Genomic DNA, 14,668 nt, shown 5'->3' on the forward strand with positions numbered 1-14,668 from the left:
CGCCCAATTTATTAGAATAATTTCCAAATGTATTAATTTAAACATTTGACAAAAGTTTGCAGCACTCCAATTTTTCTACATCACATTTTAACTCTTAACTAAACAATGTTGGGGGAAATAGCATAATTATAAACTTTCTTCATATTTATATATTCCCATAGAAAAATCTGCACAAGCCTGGAAATAGTAAATATGCACTTTGTATGGGCTCATATGGGCAGCCTCAGTGTGTGTGTGTGTGTGTGTGTGTGTGTGTGTGTGTGTGTGCGTCTCGGGGCAGGCTGCCCCCGCCCATTTATGCTAATTAAGGTCTCCCATTGGTGTGTCAGTGGAGAAGGCCGTCTCTGATTGGCCAGGTCGAAGCCATTTATTCGCTGACAGCCCCGTCACATGAATGGTTGTCTATTAACTTGTTCAAAAACTATCTGGAGTTGTCAAGGCTCAGGCGGACAGAAGCGAAAAAGTACAGTTTGTTGATGCTTTTTCAGGGAGAAGCGACGGGAGAAGTTTTGTGGACACAACATAGCAGGGACCTATTGGGAGAAGCCTCTCTGTCTCACACACACTCACACACACGTACCCCGACACACACTCACTGAGAGGGAGAGAGAGAGAGAGAGAGAGAGAGGGAGGGAGAGAGTGTGTGGAGACGCGGCTTGATGCGTGTTGTTTTTGTCCAGAGAGAAAAGTTGCAGAGAAAATCGACAGGTAACTTTTAGCAGCAGCTCCGCGCTCCTCACTGTCACTGCCTGCGGCTTGTGGAGTTTGTCTCTGGTTCTTTTTTTTTTAAATTCCGTCTTCTTCGGGAGCTCCAACTAAAAAAAGCTGTTCCTGATGTATAACATGATGGAAACTGAACTGAAGCCTCCAGCTCCCCAGACCAACACGGGGGGCACGGGCAACACCAACACGTCCGGCACCAACCAGAAAAACAGTCCGGAGCGGGTCAAGAGACCCATGAACGCGTTCATGGTGTGGTCCCGGGGCCAGAGGAGGAAGATGGCGCAAGAAAATCCCAAAATGCACAACTCGGAGATAAGCAAGAGACTGGGAGCAGAGTGGAAACTTCTGTCGGAGAGCGAGAAGAGACCTTTCATCGACGAAGCCAAGAGGCTGCGGGCCCTGCACATGAAGGAGCATCCGGATTACAAATACCGGCCCCGGCGGAAAACCAAGACCCTCATGAAGAAGGACAAGTACACCTTGCCAGGCGGACTGCTGGCTCCAGGAGGAAACGGGATGGGAACCGGGGTCGGGGTCGGTGTTGGGGTTGGGGCCGGACTGGGCGGCGGGGTGAACCAGCGGATGGACAGCTATGCTGCTCACATGAACGGCTGGACCAACGGAGGTTACGGCATGATGCAGGACCAGCTGGGTTACCAACACCCGGGTCTGAACGCGCACAACCCGAGCCAGATGCAGTCCATGCACCGCTACGACATGAGCGCCCTGCAGTACAACTCCATGACCAGCTCCCAGAGCTACATGAACGGCTCCCCGACCTACTCCATGTCTTATTCCCAGCAAACCACGCCAGGGATGACCGCCCTGGGCTCCATGGGGCCTTCCTCGGTGGTGAAGTCCGAGTCCAGCAGCTCCAGCCCGCCCGTAGTCACCTCGTCGTCCCACCGGGCGGCCCCGGGCTGCCAAAGCGGAGATCTGAGGGACATGATCAGCATGTACCTGCCCGGGGCGGAGGTCAGCGAGCAGACCGCCCAGACCAGGCTACACATGTCCGGGCACTACCAGAGCACCGTGCCCGGGACGACGATCAACGGCACGCTGCCGTTAACACACATGTAAGAGACACAGAGCACAGAGAGAGAGAGAGAGAGAGAGAGAGAAAGAGAAAAGAACTTTTATAAGAGAAACTGTGGACTACTTAACGTTGGACTATTTTTGTACAGAAAAATTTCGGGGTGGGAAAAAGTTGTATAGAAGTCTCCAGGAAAAAAGGACACACGACTCTTTTTTTCTTTCATTTTATTCAAAGGAAGCTCTAGAGGAACGGTAGGAGATGCCCTCTCCACTGGTGGATGAAGTTTGGAAGACTAGAAAGTGGGAGTCGCAATCAAATGTTTTATTATTGCAATCACCTTTTGTACAGTATTTATCAAAGAAACATTACAATCAGATGAAATTGTTTGTTAAACTGCAAGAGGTTGCATTTTCCTTTTTCCTTTTTTTTTATATGAAGCGGTTCTGCAGAAAATATTATAATAAAAAAAGTGAAAAATGGCAGAACTGGAATTATATGGGAGCGATCAGTTATGCTCCATAATTACTGCAAAACATTGGAAAGAAAAGGGACATAAAACGAAGCAGGTAACACTGTTATTATTATTTTTTTGTTTTTTGGTTTTCATTTAAGGTCAATATTACTAAACATTTTTAATTTCTTGGACAAAAAAATAAGACTTTTCTTCTCTCATGCAGCTTAAAATATAGGTTGTTAATTTATATTTCCGTCTCCCACTTTTCATCTGTTAGAGATATGACGCTTGTGCTCTTTATTTTCTAATTGATTTGTACAATTTCTGTATATTTACTGTGATATTTTAAGTTTTTATTTCAAAATTCATTCCCGTAGTTGTATTTTAAAAATTTGTGGCCCTGTATACGCAGAAGCCAACCACTCCTCCATGTATATATATATACCGGAACTAATACCATCCTTATAACAGTTACAATTTCAGCTGAGTATATTTTTTTTCAATATGCAGTTTGAAATGAATAAATTTTGGAAATTTGGATACTTGAAAATTGTTTGAGTTTTGATTTTTTGTTTTCCTTTTTATTTCTCATCACATGTTGAGTTGTCATCTTGTCCTGTGAAGATGTTTGTTTTCTGTCTTTCTCTTCTTTAAAATACATTTAAAATCTTTATAAATACACTTTTCTGCAACGACTTGTTTGATCAATTATTCCATCTTTCAGCTTTGTGCGTCGTGGATTAACCACGTTTTTATTTTCTAGTGCCTCCGGATGGCCCCGGCAAGACAAAGTTTGTTGCCAGTTTCCTAAAAAGTGGGGGGAAGATTATTCCACCAAAATACATCCCCAGGTATAGACTGTCATTTCTCCTATATAAATATATATATAATGACTCACTGCTACTGCTGAGGCCTATTTAAGTCATTCAAAAATGCATTATTTCATATATATGTAAACTTATTTTAACGCAGCACAGGGCTGATGGAGGAACAATCAGCCAGTATCTGTACACTTAATCTGCCACTGGTGCGTTTCTTCTTCTTCTTCTTATGACACATTTTTCAGTATTTACACTTTTCTCTTGCTGTTTGCTTTTATTCAGTCATCATGCTGTCTGTTGGTTCTGGAAGCTTTCTCCTCTCTCCTCTCTTTTTTTTTCCACGGCGCTGCCTTATCAGGCTAAAATGTCCAATTAGGTGTAAATTGAAGGTGAGCCCTCTTGAAAGGAGCCAGGAGAGCGGGACCAACACTTTATTATATATTATATATATATATATATATATATATTTCTATTATATATATTTATTTTTCATCCCTTCTGCGCGTTGTCACAGCTCCTCACAGCAGACTGTGGAGTGTGCCCATTTTAATTTAATGTTTAATCAAATGGGCCCTGCTGTTTCCCGTTAACCCCGCTTCTCATGGTTCAAGCTCTCTCCGGTGACTGTCGCTGCACACACACACACACACACACACCCCTGCATTTAAAAAACACAGAGCCGTTTCCAAAAAAAAAAATCTTCCCATGCATCTTGCTGCCAACCAGGCTGATTCCCCCTCTTATAATAATAATCCTTATGATGAGCTAACAGCTCGGCCTGAATTTAACTAACGGTTTTAAATCTGGGGGGAGTGTGTGCGCGCGCGTGGTTGTGTGTGTGTGTGTGTTTATGCGCACAGTGAGGTAGATTAGGGCCGTTGTGTCTTGCAGGCATGAGTCCCGGGGGAGCGGCAGATGAATATTTGAAGAGGCCCCTCGGTATTTATCCGTCCACTTCTCTCCCTCTCTCTCCCTCTCTCTCTCTCTCTCTCTCTCTCTCTGTCGGACCTTCAAGAGGTCAGGGGATCGTTGGTCGCCCCATTAATTATTGATCAGAGCAGCTGAATTGGTTGTAATAGCTTAGAACGCCAGTGATAAACAAATTGTTTTGAAAAGGTCGGACTAGTATTAAATGCTGCCCCTTTTATTCCGCTGAACGCCGGGGCCCCTGCAGGCCCGGAGGCCCTGCGACATTATTACTTTTTTTCCCCCGGCTGAGCGCTGCAGCTTTGATGTGATGAAAAATGATTTTCTTTTTGTATTATTATTATTTTACCTCCTGTATTTGATGATCAGGTTATATTTTCTGTGTCGTGTCATGACGCTTATTGGTTACGCATGTTAATGATCAGGATGCTCAAACTGAGGAAATCTGATGATTTCGCAGCTTGTATATAAAAAAAAATATTATAATCTGAGATGAAGATTTCTGGCAGACTGAACCAAACCTTAAATTCTTTCAAATAAAACACAAATCCGCCCATTGAATCCATTTCCATGTGGAGGCCAGAGCAGCCTCAGAGCAGGGCACGGTCAATGTTCGCTCTGAAAACACTGATATCGCGCTATCTCAGTAGAAAAATATTAGCCCGCATTTAGCCCCTGTGCTTTTCCAAAATCAGATTTAATCTCAGAGGCGCTTTAGGCTCAGTGGCGCTCCTGTTCAAACATTAAATACGCACAGCCTGTGGTGGTGGTGGTGGTGATACAGGTGATGCAGGGGCCCAAGAGTGCAGAATGTTACACCACACTGACACTGCCCTTAGAATGAAAATAAAATATATATTTTTTTTATTTAAAAAATTAAAATGAAGAAGAGTGTCACGCGTGGCGCATGAACCAGGTGTGTTTTTTGTTAAGCAGAGGCTGGCAGGGCCCGGTCAAGGTGTTCCCCATCCATCCGTCCATCCATCCATCCATCCATCTCCCCTTCTGTTCCTCGCGTGCAGAGTCTGGCTGTCGCAGCTCGAGGATATTTAGCCTGCAACAGGTGGTAAGCGCGCGCCTCATTTTTTTTGCCCCCTGGTTTAAAAAAAAAAAAAAAAAAACACTCCCAGATGTTATCTGTGATAACCTGACGCGTGAGCGTGTGTTTATAACAACACAGACGTGTTTCATTACAAAGGAAGTCATCATTCTGTTTCATCTAAGAATTTAAAGCAGCTTTGATGTGGTTTGGCTACAGCAAATTATGAAGTATAGTTTTAATCTATGACAACTAATCAAAAAGTTTATAAAAACAAATGAATAGAATTTAAATGCAGTTATGAGAGGGCCACAGTCACATGTGTCAGCTTCTGCTGTGCACTGGCCGCTTTCCAAATCCTGTGTTTGTCGCCGAGATTATATGATTTTTTTTTTAAATTAGGTCAAATGACCCACCTATACAGAGACGCGCCTGCGCACGAGCTCATGCACACACACACACACACACGCAAACAAAACGAGCTTAGTGGCCTGTAATCCCACTAGAGCCACTTTCCTTTTTCACCACGTTGTGGATAATAAGGAGGAGGAAGAGGAGGAGGAGGAGGAGGAGAGGGGGCATGACGTCACCCACAGTGTGTCCTCAGCTGTGTGTTTTCTTATAGAATATTTAATATAGGTTTATCAGTGCTTACATTATATTCAGATGACCAGTCATTTTTTAAAAACAACATCATTTTTAGTGCACAAGACAAAAATGTTTTTGATACAATAATTTTTAGACAGTTTTTTAAAAAAAAAAAAAACACAAGATTTTATCTGTAACTGTTGAATTTAGCTTTTTGTAACTACTTTTTGTGGACACAAAAAAAATGCAGACTGGGCCTTTAAAGTAGCCACCATGCTGTCCCACAGTTTATGATATGATGAATGAATGTATAAGGAGTGTAAGGTGACTCCAGCGCTGCTTCAGACTAAATGGGAGTGAAAAGTTTTAAAAATAATCAGTCTAATTTTGTTGTTTTGTTTGTTTTGTTTACGTCCTTCTCTTCCTGTCGTGTCATTATTCTGCAGCCCTGAAGTGTTCTTTTTTAGGCTGCTCGACATCCCTGCCTTCATCACAGGGACAGACAGCAAGAATGGTTGAATAGCAAAACTGTCAGAGCAGAGAGCTGTCGTGTGAGTGTGTGTGTGTGTGTGTGTGTGAGTGAGTGTGTGTGCGTGTTTGGAACGTAGAGGGGCTGAATGGCAGCCAGTAGCCTGCTGATCTAGCGCAGGTGCAGGGAAGGGAAGCGGGCGGTGTGTGTGTGTGTCTGTGTGTGTGTGTGTAGGGGGTTCTCTCTCTCTCCTCTCCCTCTCTTCCCCCTCTCCACATGCACACACACACACTCACACACTCACTCTCTTCCATTGAATAGGACCACACACTGACACAGACCAGCATGCCATCAGCCTCGCGCTGCTCTCGGCCTGCATTCTCAGAGGCTCGAGGCCTCTGTGACACCAACTCCCCCCTTCACCACCATCCTCCTCCTCCTCCTCCTCCTCTTCCTCCCCCCAAATCACGTCACCAGCGGCTTGAGCACCGTTTATCATTTCTGCTCATTGATGCTGACAGCTTTATAGAGTACCATCATTAAAGGAATGCAGCAGGTCAATACTTTCGAAAGGAAATAAAAAATAACCAACAGATTTGTCCACCTGCGTTTACAGTACGTGTAGCTTCCTGTCTCACACAGATTGACACAGATTGTCCTTATAAAACACGCTGATCAGGCCATAGTTTGATACAAACTTCCTTTCCTCTTCTTCAGCCCTTACTGAATATGTCATGTCTGACACTCGTGGCCATGATTGTAAAAACTTTTATTCCACATACATTAGGATATAAAAAAAGTTGCCTCTTATTTAAATCTTGTGTGTTTTTTATGTCATAAAGTCTACCTGGGGTCCTAAAGTTGGACTTTTCTTCATCTCAGTGAAGTTTGTGTTTTCACTCACACATGCCTTTTTCTAAGAGATTAGCATATAGGGCGAAAGGCAGCGGAGGGACGGAGGGGTGTGTTCCCCAAGAAGAGCCAAGAGAGAGTACAATACAGGCCCTTTTGTACTGTAGCCTGCCAGGGAAATCCTTCTGCTCAGCACTAAAACTGATCTGAGCTCTGCCATAAAAAAGTGGCCCTGATAAATCAGTTCAGCTCTTTTTTTTTTCAAGAAACAACACCTTTAGCAATCCTTCTGTTAAATTAGAAAATGTGTATTTATCACAAATCATGTAAGTCTTCCATTTATTTACCATTTAGGTGTAGGCCTCTATATAAAAGTTGAAAAACGAAGTCTCTAAATTTCATCATTCTCTTATTTTGATGTACAAATTAATTTCCCCTTTTAGTCAAAAATTTTTTTAAGTGTCAATATGCACATTGTCTTATAACTAATTCGAGTTAATATAGCCATAATGACAGTATAACGGCACCCTAATTGGCCTTTTTTCCCTCACAACAATGCGACCAGATCAGCATCTCTTTATTATTTAATAACGTCAAACGCTTGGCTGCCTGTGCTGGCTGCTGAGCCCGCTGGCTGCTGTTAGGATGAGGACAATGCTGCTCCGATTCAGGAGTTTCACTCATGAGCTATATGGTTGCTGAGGAAGGAAGAGTGGAGGAAAAAAAAAAGAAAACTCCACTGTGAGCCGGAGAGGCTTTTAAGCAGCAGCCAGACATTTGAACAGTGTAAAGAGACACTGGAGGCCTTTTTTAGGTTCAAACAAGCCGCTTCCAAATGAAATCAAAATATGAGTAATTTTCTGCAAAGCAGGAGTCATATTTTCCTCTGGGCCGTTTTCGTCTCTTTAGCTCCTTGCTTGCAGCAACAGGTGACTGTGCATCGCCGGCCAGTCTTCCAGCTACAAGTGAAAGTGGTGCACGGTCTGCTGATCTTTTGTTGTCCGGAAATTTGGAGACTGTGTTTACTGAAGGGCAAAGGCGGGGGTAGAGTCTGCACATCTAGTGTCAGACTGAGTCCTTCTTCCTTATTGTTAGTCAGGAAAATCAGAGCAAATAGCAGAAAACAGCGAAGCAAATTCAACACAACAATAATCTTTATTGAAGGCAAAAAAAGAGAAGACATTTTTTTTTCTCTGTCTTTGAAGTAGAACAACAATTTCCCTGCTGCCATAGCACCTCGCTCGTCTGGAACAATATCAGCGGGTTTCCAGGCTGACTGCCACCCAGGGCCGACTCAAGGAGACCCACAGGGGAGGGAGGGGGTGAGGGAGGGAGGGATGTCTGGTATAGAGACACAGAAAGAGGCGATCACTCTACACCACAACAGGCCCGGTTGTAGATTTTGATCGCGTTAGCTGTGCTGTCCTTCAGCATGTAGCTTTGAGTTTTGGCACCATCACCTGTTGAATCATGGAGATTTCAAAAACTGGAGGTTTTCATTTTTGGGGACTTTCACAAATAATGCATTTGTTTAATTGACAACCAACAAGCTGTAAGCCTTATCATCCATGGATGTGTCCAGGAAATAGATTTTTGCTCCTTAAATTTGAACTTTGAAATATGTGGATTATAAAAGACTTCTGTCACAGATCTGTGTTCTGTGATGGCACCGTTGGTTTGTAGGCATTCGGACATTCTTTGATAGAGAAGGCTGTTGAGCTGATGGGACTGAATCATCATTAACAAGCCAACAGACACAGGAACCCCCCCCCCACCTCCTCCTCCTCTGGTCTCATTTCCCAGCATAGACACTAACCTCTTTCACTCTGTCATCAGCCTGACTCTCTCCCTCTCGCTCTCTCTCTCTTTCCCTTCACCGACTAGCATACAACAGCACAGTCCATTGTTCGCGGGCCTCCCCCTCCCTCCGCCTGGCCCCCCGACCCAACTGTTGACCAACAACTCCACTCGCACATTAAACGAGGGGGAGAAGGGGACGGCGGGGGTTGTCCTATTTTAGAATGTGACACATCAGGAAATGAATGCTGAGAAAAAAAAGTGGGGTCTAGATGGTGGAAAAGGTGTGGCTCTCAGCGTTTCATATGAGTAGAACCACAAAAGTTCTGAAAGGGATTAAAATTACGGAACCAAATTTTTAATATAAATACAGTTTATAAAACAAGCTTACACCTGCGCAGACAGTTTTTCTCACCTGTGGTGAGTGTGTTGCTTTTCAAAATAAAAGCTTCAGAGAAAGTGTAAAGCAGTGAAAAGAAGGGAGGAGGTCCACAGGCTGCGTTCCTGTCCAGCCCTCAGGGAGCCCTCTGAATGGATGCTGGAGAAACTGAGTGTGTCCTTACAATAACTGCAATCTATTCATCTGTCTACTTCAAATTAGAATTAAACAATTGAATGCTGTGTAGTGTAAATTTAAGAAACTGAAACAGAAACAGGCTGCTGACTATATAAAAATCTGTGTGTAATAATTCTTAAACTGAAACTTTTGCACTTGAAGCAGAGCTTTTGTGGATGTGATAAAGCAAAAATTATTATTTTTTTGTTTACGTGTGGTGATTGATTAGTGAATATTAGATAAATCCATAGACAAACATCAAATTGTGCGTGTTCTGTTATAGTGTGCTGTTTTACTATGTTTTATTTGTGTAGTATTGTAATATATACGATTATTTCACTTTTAAAGAAACTTTGCATCCAGATTTTTTGACCAAACCAAAAAAGTTGCAGAGATTTGTTGGCGTGAATTTTCTTCAGCAGTCAATACGTGTGTGTGTGTGTGTGTGTGTGTGTTTGAAGCAGTCCAACAGGGTGTTAGTGTCTTTAAGGATAGTCTTACCTTACATCATGTCACTGAGATAGTGTCAAAGGCTGCAAGGACATCAACAGCTCTCTCACTTACACACACACAACAACAACAACAGCCTCATGCATATGATGTACTTAGAGCCTTCAGCGCAGTGCAGAGACACACACCACCAGACTGACACCACAGATTACTGCATGTGAAAACGCCATATCTCGTTCAGTACTTGAATTGTGCATCTGACCCATGACCCCCTCAGCTGGTTTAGTCAGATTGTGTTTTGGACCAATTTAGAAAGATGATAATCTCCTGGTAAAATCACAATTAACACTTTATAACCTGCATGCCGTGGTTCTTATTGTCTGTGGAGTTGTAGCCTACATTGTGTTGAATCTGATGGTTCAAGAAACACAATACAGTATCTGTGTTTTTGAACCGAATGAAAACATACGATCTTTGAAAGACACGGCGAGGACCTCTCCCTCTTTACATCTCATTGCATTTGTTCATCTCCTACGAAGAGCAATTTTCTTTTATTATGCGTAAAATCTCATTCCCAGTCCATGGTGTTGACTGTAGTGTAGATTTCGATTGATTGCATCAGTCACTATCGGGGCTATTCTGGAGCTGGTGACTCTGAGGTCTCCCTCTCTGTCTCTCTCTCTCTCTCTCTCTCTCTCTCTCTCTCTCTGTCGCTCTGACAGAAGCTGTTGTTGAATGGAAGAGTGGCCTCTTTCAGTGTGGGTGTCCCCTCGGGGCCAACTGGGAGAGATAATCAGACAGGACAGTTACAGACGGGCAGGCAGATGCAGTAGACTGAAGTTGTCTCTCCCAGACTCTGAGGCGTATTTTGAAGAATTTGTGGCGGGTGTTCTCTTGGACATTTTCTAACTTTAGATTTTGTATCGTTTTGTGACATTTTGCCGCTTTTATTTCTTAGGTTAACTATAGATTAGATTAGATTAGATTATGTTAGATTAGACTAGATTAGATTAGATTAGATAGGAGTTTTACTGCTCCTTGAATCTTAGCACCGATGAGATTAACATATGAAACCATGAATCATTGAAACTCTCCAATCTTAAATGTAGGGATGTGTCATGTATGGTTTTGGAGAACACCTGACAAATAAACAGAACAACAGAAATGTTTCCAGGGGAACCTAAAAAGTGATGGACCTGGGCCAAAGTAAAGGACTCATGTGATCAGGTTAAATAATCGTACATTTTATCCCTCATTTCCATCCACTGACGAGGAGCAGAGTGCATGAGTCCCATCCAGGTCCGTCGTTGTAGTTGTAGCACATTCAATCAAAGTTATGTGATATAAATGTTGATAAAGAAAGGTGAACATAGTCTATACATATATTTACATCGATTGCATAGATTCATAATATCTTGCTCAGTGCTGGAAGTTTCCATCACAGTACACCTGTATGTGTGTGCATGAGGGAGGGGGGTGGGGGGGTGAGCGAGTGAGAGACATTGCAAATATAGGGCAGAGAGAGAGAGCGAGAGGTCTGGATTGGGTTGGGTTGGGCAGGTCAGTGCAGCAGCATTTGATTGTAAATAAGAGAGGAGTCAGTTCACACGCCGATCAAGTGACTGCCTGGAACAAGCGAGCCATTTGAATCAGGTGGCTATCTCCCTATCTGAGAGATCAGAGCCCTGTCACCCCCCCTAAAACCTGCCTCCTCCCTTTTCTCTCGTCATTGTGTGTTGCGCAGTAAGGGACACACACACACACACACACACAATGAAATAACATGTCCCTCCCTGCTGGCTATAAGGGCAGGCAGAGTGACTGGATGAGATTTCACTGTCTCACGTTAGAGGAGGAAAGGAAGAGAAGGAGGGAAGGAAAGAGGAGAGGAAGAACCCTCACAGTATAACATCCTGAAACGTCTCCTGTCATTGACTTTGCTGTCTGTCTGTGAGTCACTGCAGGGAAACAATGAGTAATATGGAGATGTCAGATCATTCAGGAAAGTAGTTTTGTCCTCAGAGTGCAGAAAAATCACAGCTTTTATTCACTTCAATGCTAAGATAAAGACGTATGAAGGCTTCTGTTTGGCGTCTGATTTATACTTTCTCTCTTGAAGAATCTGTTAACTGAGTTCCTGCCCATTGGTTAGTCGATTAAAAACCTGGGATATATATTTACATTCTTAAGTTTGTCAAATTACCAACCTAAAAAATATAAAAATTTATTTTAAACTGATATTTAATCATTTAATTTCAACCTATTCTCAACATTCAGGAAGCTCTTCAATTAGCCTGCCTGTCACAATAAAAGACCAATGAAAAATGGATCAGAGAAAACACACACACACATTCACACACACATTCACACACTCACGTATGTTTTTTTTTTCATGCTGCATCTCAACAACGACCCCCAGGGGAGACGATGATATGTGACAGCTGCTGCCTGTTCATATTGATTAAATGACAGCCAGGATCATTTACCGATTTACCGACTGACGGAGCTCAAACTGCCCTGAGGGAGGTTTCAGCCCGGACAGTTTATGTTCACAGCCGCAGCTTTAATGTGAACATCATCCTCTTTCCCCCGCTGTGATCCCGCAGGACGCAGAGATTACACTTTGATGTTACAATGACCAGTACCTTCTACACAGATTAAAACATGATGACATGTAGTGTAGTACTAATACTAAAAAAAAAGTTTAAAACCATATTTGAATAAATAACAAAACATGTTTTAATGTTTGTTAAAATATGAATATTAAATCATATTTTGGTGGGTGTGCTTTTAAAGCACTTTTTATTGAATTAAGGGACTCATTCACTTATTATTATCATAGCATGGTGGTGGAAATAAGGTCAAATTTAAACAAGCTGGGAGTAGAGCAGGAGGAGATGATTGTCAAAGTTTCAAAATAAAAGTTGTTAAACAGTGTTTTCAATGTTTAAAACATATATGAATAGAAACACACACACACACAGAGGCAACAAAAGGGGGAAATGACTTAAAACATCATCAAAAATAGTTTGTAGCATGAAACGATCATTCACCCCAATCAAAATTATGTTCATATATCAGAAACTTCATAACCTTAACATGCTCTCCAAATTGTAAAGCCTGGATTGTGGATGATATTATTTGAATGTCTCATTAATGGACGGAAACCATTATCATCCTTTATTTACATCCTTTAAGCTGTGAGGACAGGTTGTTTCCTGTTCGATAAATCAATAAGGGTGCGATTGATTTGTGGTATAAGCTTTCAACAGAAAGCTTATGGTCCTGCTGCCCAGATCAAACTGGACCTACATGGATAGGAAAGGACAAGACAGGACAGGACAGGACGGCATATTAGTAGATCAAGGGAGGACATGAATAAAAGGACATCACTAAGGACTGTGTGACCCGGCATTGCACATAGTAGTGGGACACTGAGCAGAAAAGTACAGGACATGCTGCTGTCCCCCTTTGTATGTCTCAGTATTATGTCCCCATGTGTGTGTGTATGTGTGTGTGTGTGTGGCGGCAGGAGGATGAGGACAGGCAAGACATTTGGCAACATGAACTGCAGCCAACCGTCCCAGCACCGAGAGTTTTTGGCTCTTGTGTGTGGCCTTGGGAACGAGCCAGGTGAAGCTGTAGAGCACAGATTAAAGCAGAGATGGATCAATCGCTGCAGTCTGTGGGCCTGTGAGTGACAGCGACCCTCGGGACACAAACACAGAAGTATTGATTTTGAGTCGCCTTCCATCAAATCTCTCTGAATCGCCGCTCTGAAGGCGTGCACGTGCAGTCGAACATTTGCAATTTCATATACACACACACACACACACCCCATCACCACAGGCCCTTTAACTCTTGTCTTCCTATTTCAGACGCAGTCTAGTTGATGTGTAAGTGTCTCTGAGCAGGAATGGCCCTCTGGCCGCTTCTTCTAACATGCCTATAGGATATTTAGCAGCACAGAGGGAGGTGACAGTTAAAGGGAAGCCATTATCATAAAATGTTATTTGCTCTGATGTTTACAGCTCATGACGAAGTGTTGCCTGAAAAAAAAGTCAAACAAGGAATTAGTATATTATAACCGTCAGACTGACTTATTTGACTCTCCTACTGTCAAGTTTGATAACACTTAATACTAGAGAATTAGCCTTGGATGTGGTTGCCATGGAGACAAAGTCATTCAGAGGCATGAATCATGAAGCTGTATAGGAAATCCAAAGCATAGCGTTAGCATCTAGCATCTGGTTTTAAAGGCAGATTCATCAGTTCTGACATTGTTTTTTTTTTTTTTTGTAGTTCAGGAAGCTACCTACCAGCTGAACATGGAGAAAAGCCTCCATCATGATTCATACATGCAGGTTTTATCTCTGAGTTGATGATGACACATGATGAGGTGTAGATGGAGTGGACAACAAAGTGTTTGATTACATGGAGAAATAAGCCCCCGAGTGCAGGATGAGTCATCAACATCAGGTTGTGCACTTTAAAAGAGCCACACAGACCATAAAGGGGGTCTAACCACCTCCACAATCTCTAATTCACCTTTGTTGTGTTTTAATCGTCTCAGCTTTAAATCAGTTTTATTATAAAGACCCACAATCTGAAACGTTACTTTCTTCTCTTTCTTTCCTAAAAAAAAGTTTTTAAGGTTTACACACTCTTCAGTCAAATATGTTTATATTTGGCTTTTACTTTTGCGTCCCCCTTCCTATAAATGAACACAAGGTAAATTTAATAAAAGCTTAAACATGTACAGTATAGAATTTGGGAAAATGTGATTTACAAACAAGCAAATAAACACAAAAAGCTCCCGTGTGGCTGCCGGTGATGATGGGAGGGGAAGTGTGCGTTGGGAGCAGTGGCCTAATAAGGCTAAATACCAGACTGTGAATAATCTCCCAGTAAACTGTCTACTCATGAAAAACACAGAGATGCAACAGCAGCAACTCT

The 14,668-nt window shown here is 42.6% G+C and overlaps 1 protein-coding gene across 1 annotated transcript; it reads left to right on the forward strand.

Annotated features, from left to right (window-relative positions):
* Positions 1 to 701: 701 nt before the first annotated feature.
* sox2 (SRY-box transcription factor 2) lies at positions 702 to 2,676 on the forward strand. Its single transcript, XM_028404335.1, has one exon. It carries the CDS (start codon positions 835 to 837, stop codon positions 1,801 to 1,803), a length of 969 nt encoding a protein of 322 aa, XP_028260136.1. The 5' UTR covers positions 702 to 834; the 3' UTR covers positions 1,804 to 2,676.
* Positions 2,677 to 14,668: the final 11,992 nt, after the last annotated feature.

This window comes from Parambassis ranga, chromosome 4 (assembly GCF_900634625.1).
Source record: "Parambassis ranga chromosome 4, fParRan2.1, whole genome shotgun sequence".
NCBI lineage: Eukaryota > Metazoa > Chordata > Actinopteri > Ambassidae > Parambassis > Parambassis ranga.

Bases quoted from the DNA above. Each gene is read 5' to 3' on its own strand.
- sox2 (XM_028404335.1), top strand. From the start codon at position 835: ATGTATAACATGATGGAAACTGAACTGAAGCCTCCAGCTCCCCAGACC.